The sequence below is a fragment of the Apis mellifera genome (genome assembly GCF_003254395.2).
Source record: "Apis mellifera strain DH4 linkage group LG10 unlocalized genomic scaffold, Amel_HAv3.1 GroupUN_53_associated_to_Group10, whole genome shotgun sequence".
Taxonomy (NCBI): Eukaryota; Metazoa; Arthropoda; class Insecta; order Hymenoptera; family Apidae; genus Apis; species Apis mellifera.
In genome coordinates, this window is record NW_020555815.1 from 24433 (window position 1) to 32099 (window position 7667).

At 19.8% G+C, this 7667-nt stretch overlaps 3 protein-coding genes across 6 annotated transcripts; 2 read left to right on the forward strand and 1 right to left on the reverse strand.

Annotated features, from left to right (window-relative positions):
* Window positions 1-119: 119 nt before the first annotated feature.
* On the forward strand, window positions 120-2033 carry LOC551470 (general transcription factor IIF subunit 2). The gene is made up of 7 exons (XM_623865.6): window positions 120-541; window positions 622-773; window positions 843-932; window positions 1045-1169; window positions 1245-1388; window positions 1491-1649; window positions 1746-2033. The coding sequence occupies exons 1-6, from the start codon at window positions 393-395 to the stop codon at window positions 1644-1646; spliced, it is 816 nt and encodes a 271-aa protein (XP_623868.1). The 5' UTR covers window positions 120-392; the 3' UTR covers window positions 1647-1649; window positions 1746-2033.
* A 719-nt stretch (window positions 2034-2752) lies between these two features.
* LOC551447 (mannose-6-phosphate isomerase) lies at window positions 2753-5105 on the reverse strand. 4 transcript variants are annotated; one of them, XM_006572356.3, is made up of 6 exons: window positions 4887-5105; window positions 4187-4520; window positions 3729-4044; window positions 3451-3618; window positions 3151-3353; window positions 2851-3057 (listed from the first exon to the last, which is right to left on the reverse strand). In XM_006572356.3, exons 2-6 carry the CDS (start codon window positions 4502-4504, stop codon window positions 2851-2853), a joined length of 1212 nt encoding a protein of 403 aa, XP_006572419.1. In that variant the 5' UTR covers window positions 4505-4520; window positions 4887-5105. The 4 variants fall into 4 exon arrangements, with proteins under 4 accessions (XP_026301731.1, XP_006572419.1, XP_623842.1 ...); XM_623839.6 differs by having other exon boundaries at window positions 4821-5105; XM_006572355.3 differs by having other exon boundaries at window positions 4787-5105.
* Window positions 5106-5882: 777 nt separating this feature from the next.
* On the forward strand, window positions 5883-6966 carry LOC411380 (60S ribosomal protein L30). The gene is made up of 4 exons (XM_394854.7): window positions 5883-5979; window positions 6062-6105; window positions 6358-6503; window positions 6753-6966. The coding sequence occupies exons 2-4, from the start codon at window positions 6085-6087 to the stop codon at window positions 6928-6930; spliced, it is 345 nt and encodes a 114-aa protein (XP_394854.2). The 5' UTR covers window positions 5883-5979; window positions 6062-6084; the 3' UTR covers window positions 6931-6966.
* The last annotated feature ends 701 nt before the right edge of the window (window positions 6967-7667 follow it).

Here is a 7667-nt window from a genome sequence, read left to right on the forward strand (position 1 = left end):
ATAAAAAATATAAATAAAGTATATTTTAATTTAAAATCTTATTTAATATATAATCATTATATCTGTAAAATGACTTAATCATATTTTCTTATGTGTAGTGAATCTAAAATATTTGTCATTAATGGTTACTTCTATTCATGTATTTTGAAATATATATCATATATTTTGTAACCTAACTGAATAAATAAAAGAAGTGATAGGCATTGCATTATATTTTTTAAATCAAGTAACTATTTAGATTGTTATTAGTAGAATTAGAATAGTTAAAATTTATTATATATTTTTTATATATATTTTCTTCTATGAAAAATAGAAATATCATATAATATAATTTTATTTATTTTATTATATAATATTTGATTTTTGAAATAAAATTTATTTTTAAATAAATCATGTCTGCGAATGTGTCACATACAGAAAAAGAATTAGATTTAAGTAATGCAGGCAGAGGTGTATGGCTTGTGAAAGTACCTAAATATATAGCAAATAAATGGGAAAAAGCACCTGGCAATATAGAAGTTGGTAAATTAAAGATAACTAAGTATGTTTTTAAATATAATTATTAAATTTAATGTCATAATTTTATAAAAGTAATATATTAATATATATACATATATATAGAAATCCTGGTCAAAAAGCAGAAGTATCTCTTAGATTATCTGAAGCTGTTTTAGCTTTAAAAGAACCTGGAGAGGAAGAAATTCCAAAACAACATAGATTAGATGTTACAACAGTAACAAAACAAATGTTAGGTGTATTTTCTCATGTTACCCGTAAGTTATTGAAAAAATATTTAAACATAAGATATTTATGATATGTTTTAACAAATTCATTTTTTCTAGCTTCAAGTAGTTCAGATTCTATAGTTCCTGAAACTGAAAAACTTTATATGGAAGGAAGAATTGTACAAAAATTAGAATGTCGTCCATATGGTAAAAATATTTAAAACATCTCAAAATATTTAAATTTACAGAATTATTTATTATTATTACAATTATTATTACAGAATTCATATATGTATATAACTTATATTTATTTTTTTAGCTGATAATTGTTATATGAAATTAAAATTACAAAGCATTAAAAGGGCTTCTGTACCACAAAGACAAGTTCAGCAATTAGATAGAGTAGTCCAAAATTTCAAACCAGTTTCTGATCATAAGCATAATGTGAGCATATTATAATATTATATTACTTAAATATTTATAAAATATATTATATAAATATTTTTAATACTTTTATAGATTGAATATGCAGAAAAGAAAAAGGCAGAGGGTAAGAAAATGAGAGATGATAAAGATGCAGTATTGGATATGTTATTTGCTGCATTTGAAAAACATCAATATTATAACATAAGAGATCTTGTGAAGATTACAAGACAACCTATTGTAAATAACGTTTTATTTACAATTATATACATATATATTATTATTTATTTATATATATTATAATATTAATTATTATTTATTCATTCATTTTATTGTATATAGGTATATCTAAAAGAAATATTAAATGAAGTTTGTAATTATAATTTGAAAAATCCTCACAGAAACATGTGGGAGTTAAAACCAGAATATCGGCATTATAAAGAAGAAGAAAAACTTGAAGATATGCAAAAAAAAATTGATGAATCAGATGATGATTAAAAGGTATTTGTTTCATTAATTTTTATTTATATAAAGTGAAATTTTATGTTTCACTTTTGAGGCTGTGTAAAATTAATATTGTTTAATCAAATTTTTTAGATATACATTTATAAATTTATTGTGTTGTGTATATCAATATAGAAGAAGTACTTTTAAGACTAAATAAAATGTTTCTTTATTTTTTTTAATGTAAATGGTTAAAAGTTGAATATATACAATCTTTTCAATTATAAATATTACAATACTTTTTTTTATTATAATATAATTATAAGAGAAAATTGTAAATTTGTAAAGCATATATTTATACTTTATACAAAAAACAAGCATTGTATTACTTAATACATAGTTACAAGATTTATAAATATTTCTAAAATTGTACATAAAAAATAACATATTGTATACATATATTAAAATATTAAAAAAATAATATGGTTCAATGTTAACATTTAATTTATAATAAATACAAACAAATATATTTTTTTATAAATATATATATGCATATTTTAAATTGTACAATGATGAATTGTAGAATGAAGAACCTATATTTCATAAAATGTGTCTATATATGTATATAATCTTTCTGTATATTTATAATAAGCATAAGAAAATAGTTAACATAACTGACTAGAATTGATTATATATAGTTTTCTGTTTCTGGAATGAATATTATTGTAAATGACATAAGTAATAAAAATATATTTTAAAATAAGAAATATTTAAGTACATAATTGCATAAGTATATTTCTATTTTATTCAAAGAAGTTGAAATTGAAATAATTTTCATAATTCATAAAAATAATTAATTAAAAGAAATATTATTTATATGTTAAAATGTTATAATACATAATATGGCAGGAATTGTAAAAGATAAATGCTTTCAATATAAAACTAAAAGGAATGTTTCTCATTTATGCATTTGTGATTTAATGAAAGCGTTATAATCAGATATCAATTCTGTTAACTATTATTGATATGATATTAATATAATTCTATTAATTGTAATTTTACTATGAAAATCATATATCTATTAAAAAGAATGATATTGATAATATAATATATAATAAACTCTCAATTATTAATAATTATTGATAAAATTTTAAGATCAACAATTTTAGATTAAAATCTAAGCATTTCAAAAGTGCAATAATACTTTGTGCGTGCAAATCGTCTCAATCTTTTTTTTTTTTTTAAGTATTCAATTTTTTTAAACATTTACAAAAGCTTGAAACATCAACATAGGATGACATCCACATAAAACTTTAATTCCGATTTTATCATTTGCTGGAATAAATATAACAGAACCTCGATAAAGAATTTTTGATGGTGATATTTCACCTTTTCCATTTATAATAATTAAAATGCTAGCTGTATTTCTGGGAATGATATTATATGAAGCTCTTCCAGGAGGAATCTAAAAAAATATTTTTAAAAAATTTTTTTAAATTTTCTTATATTTAATTTATTACAATTAAACTGATTGATAACTTTTCATAAAGAAACTTACTGTAATTTTAGCAACAGCAAAATCTTTTACAGGAGGACGAAATACTTCTGTACATTCATCTTCACGAGAAGGTTGAAATCTTTTTGCAGAAATTGGTTCACAAATGTAACTTAACATTTCAATTAATGTTGGTACATCTTTTAATTTAGAAGTCAATCCTGCACGTACTACATTATCAGAGCATGCCATGCATTCTATACAATCTATAATTTTAATATGTTAAATTTCATGTTAAAATATAATTATATTTTAATATATTATATAAAGATGATAATATAAAATATAATATAAATTACTGACCACCAGAAAGATATGCATGTGGTACATTTGGTCCAAGATATATAGCCTCTCCAGGCTGCATCATTATGAAATTAAAAAAATAAATACCAAAACATCCTACATCTCCTGGGAAATCTGAATATAGTCTTTCTACTAAACTAGCATGTAAAGTTTGCCTTAATGACTCATCTAAAAACAGTTATCTTTTTTATTAATGAAAAAATATTTATAAATATTTAATTATTAATATTATATAATTATTAAAAAATTATTTATAATATTTAATTATTAAAAAGTACCCAAATTAGATAATCTGTCAAGTAGTTTTCTGAGTTGTAATGCTATTAATCCAGGATCACAAGTCATTAGACTATGAAAACATGTTTTCAAAGCTTTGGTATTGTCTGCTTCATCTGTTGTCATAAATTTAAGTACTTTATCTACTCCTATTACAGCACGTAATTCTGGAAGAATTTTTAGAAACTCTTGTATCTCTCTAATTGGACGAAAACCACAAAGAGCTTCAAAAGGTGTTAATGCTATTGCAATTTCAGGTTTATGATTTGCATCTTTGTAAATAGTAGGATATTGTTGATGCAATTCCTTTGCTTTTTCCTATGTTAAAATATATCAGTATGGATATTATATTGGATATTATATTACATAAAAACATTTAGTAAAAGCATTTATAGATAATGCTTTTACTAAATCATAATATATATTTAGATTTATGTATATATCATTAAAACATATATACCTTATTTGGATGTGCTTGAATTGATAATGCTTTATTCACAGATAAGACTTTAAAAAGAAATGGTAACTGATGACCAAATATTTTTTGAACATCATTTCCTAATACATGACTGTTTTGTTTTATATATTTTTCTAAAGATATATTTAAATCTTTTATATATGAAGGACCATTAGGATGTGTACCCATCCATAGCTCAGCATATGGTTTTTTTTCATCCAATATAAAATCTGAATTAGCAGATTTCATTAATGTTGCTACAGTACTATCAATACCATATTTTCCCCAATCATATGTTTGTACTTTACATTTAAGTTCCATTATTTTAAAAATATTTCTGAAATATAAAATAAGAAATAACAATAAACACTTAATATTAAAAATTAAAAACACTTATTAAAAACATTTTTATATATCTCTTATATATTGTATTAAAATTTTATATATAAAATATATTAAAATACACTTTAGAATAAAAATTTATTTTTATTTTTAATTTAAATTTTTTAATAATATTTTTATACATATTTTCTATTAGAATATATAATATTATTGTATTTTAAACGAAAGCATATGTTTATAATTCTTTGTAACATTACATACAACTACAAGATGTAAATAATATTAAGATATTAACTATTTGATCATTTGTGCAAACTATAAATATGATAAAAAAGTGACACGTGAATATGAATATTATCACTTTTTTTGATAAGTGTTGTCTAAATTTTATTTGCGAGCAAAACGAGTTTTCCCCACTCTACTTTCGTTGTCAGGGAAACCAAAATGCTAATCTTATTTTTCCAGCGCGGGTCTTGTATTTCCATCTTTCTAAATTGAGAAATTTCAAATATAATTAATTTTTAAAATAATTAAAAAAAAAGAAAAATTTTATTATGCTTGAAACTAGTTCTATGAAATATGCTAAATAGCAAACGTAACTCATAAATTGATTAAAAAATTAATTAAATATAATATGAAAAAAATAAATATATGATATGAGAGCTACTTTCGTATTTTATATATATATATATATATATATATATATATATATATATATATATATATATATTATTAAATATAAATTAAATAGTGTAAAATTAGTAAATAAAGTCATATAAAAAACTTAACCCATGATATTATTTGATAATATTTGATAAATACATGCAATATTTCACCCCTATTTGTTATCATATTTGTTATATAATTAATACATTATTTAATATATTAAATGTATTAATAATTAAATTTTCTTATTATTTTCTCATTTATTTTATTATATTATATTTATTTTATTAATAAAATAAATTCAAATTTTTATAAGTTATTGTATTTTATAAATAACATTATAAAATTGAATTATAAATTTAATATATAATTAGTTACAAAATTATAAAGATTATAAAGATTATTTGACAAATTATTTTAATTTGTTTAAAAAAATCTATAAATAATTAATTTAAAAATAATAGTAAAATGAAAAAATATTAATTCAATTAATAAATAATACATGATATTAAATTCTTTTATGATTTTATAAATCAATATTTATCTAATTATAAAATTTTTATAATTTTATTATTTTGAGTTATATATCTATAATTTATATATTAAATTTATATATTAAAATATTACATTGCAAAATATAAATAAATAAAAATATATATAGCAGAAATATAGTAGAAACATATTCTATATACTTTATATTTCATGGCAATCTTCAACTCGAACATATATCGATGTATTCAGTCTTTTTCACGTCTATCGTGTTCCGTAACGTCGTGTGTACTGAAAAAGTAAATATTTTTTAATATCTTTTAATAATTGATTATATAAACAAATTAAATACTATTAAATACGTTAAAATTTTTGTTCTAGTATTCATCTATTAAATAGTAAAAATGGTAGCTCAAAAAAAACAGGTAAATTCTTTTTCAAATTTACACGTGCTATTCAATTTTCAAAGCATATATTAAAATAATTCTTTATATTTTTAAAATAATAATAATAATATATAAATATGAATTAAATTTATTATTTTATTTTTAAATCATTTTTAAAGTAAATTTTTTTTTAAATGTTTAAATAATTTTTTGATAGTAGGAATTTAGAGGTTAATAGTTCAAATATACATATATTTGTTTGTATTCATAAATATATGTATTCGTTAACAGAAAAAATCTCAAGAAGGGATCAACTCCAGATTGGCCCTTGTTATGAAATCAGGAAAATATGTTCTGGGATATAAGCAGACATTGAAGTCCCTTCGGCAAGGAAAAGCAAAATTAGTCATCATTGCTAATAATGCTGCACCTTTAAGGTGAGACTGAGATGTAGTACTCCTTCAATTATAAATAATTACAAAGCAATATGAGCAATATAAAATAATATTTTATATTGAATGTTGATAAATGCATTAAAAAAATTTTATATGTTCCATATTGATTTGTACACTAATAATAGGAGTCCTACGGAGTAGTCTCACGTCTCTGTTTGTAAGTGCAGAGGCACTTCAAATTTATATTACTAAATTAAAAGCTATAAATATGTTTGTTTTTTTGTTTAACAGGAAATCGGAGATAGAATATTATGCTATGTTGGCAAAAACTGGCGTGCATCATTATATTGGAAATAATATAGAATTAGGTACTGCATGTGGAAAATATTTCCGTGTATGTACTCTTTCTATTACAGACCCTGGAAATTCAGATATTATAAAATCTATGCCTACTGGTGAACAACCATAAATATTTTTTATTTAATAAAATTTTAATAAAAATATAGTTATTTTGTATGTTTTATTAATTTTTCCTACTTATATTTTTAATTTAAATTATAATTATATAATTATATATAATTATATAATTATAAATTAATATTAATAAAACTCAAAAATTTTTTAAGATTTACTATAAATATTTTTTAATGAAAATTTAAATAATATTCAAGTTTTTATTGATGATACTTTTCTTAAATATTATGTATTATTTTCAATGAAATTATTTTTAATAAAATAATAAAACATAGATGAGTTATTAAATAGATTTAATATTAAAAAATAGTGTATTTAATCCATATTCTGTTTTAAAATATAAAAAGAGAATATAATATAAAAGTTAACTATCATAAGTAAAAAAAAATTGAAACATTGGAGAAAGATTTAATCTTAAAGTTAAAAAAAAATTAAAGCAATTGATACATAAAAAAAAAATTTAAAAAAAACATCTATTTTCATTTTATTTTCATTAAATAAAAAAAAAATATTTGAAAAAACTAAATTTATCAAATTGACAATAATTAAATTTCTTTTGTATGAATGTTTTTTCTAATTCAATTAAGACTTTTGTTAAATATTTTTTTAATTTTAGATATTCAAATTTAAATTTTTTTTAATTTTGAGATTATATTCTTCAGCTAAATCTCAATTTTTTCTTACTTTATAGTAATTAACTTTGTTAGATTAGATTCTCTTGTTATATTTGTT

Coding starts and splice junctions, on each gene's coding strand:
- LOC551470 (XM_623865.6), top strand. CDS start 393: ATGTCTGCGAATGTGTCACATACAGAAAAAGAATTAGATTTAAGTAAT. Junction 542..621: donor GGTAAATTAAAGATAACTAA/GTATGTTTTTAA, acceptor ACATATATATAG/AAATCCTGGTCAAAAAGCAG. Junction 933..1,044: donor ATTAGAATGTCGTCCATATG/GTAAAAATATTT, acceptor TTATTTTTTTAG/CTGATAATTGTTATATGAAA.
- LOC411380 (XM_394854.7), top strand. CDS start 6,085: ATGGTAGCTCAAAAAAAACAG. Junction 6,106..6,357: donor TGGTAGCTCAAAAAAAACAG/GTAAATTCTTTT, acceptor ATTCGTTAACAG/AAAAAATCTCAAGAAGGGAT. Junction 6,504..6,752: donor AATAATGCTGCACCTTTAAG/GTGAGACTGAGA, acceptor TTTGTTTAACAG/GAAATCGGAGATAGAATATT.
- LOC551447 (XM_026445946.1), bottom strand. CDS start 4,504: ATGGAACTTAAATGTAAAGTACAAACATATGATTGGGGAAAATATGGT. Junction 4,045..4,186: donor TTCAAGCACATCCAAATAAG/GTATATATGTTT, acceptor ATTTTAACATAG/GAAAAAGCAAAGGAATTGCA. Junction 3,058..3,150: donor TTGCTGTTGCTAAAATTACA/GTAAGTTTCTTT, acceptor ATATTTTTTTAG/ATTCCTCCTGGAAGAGCTTC.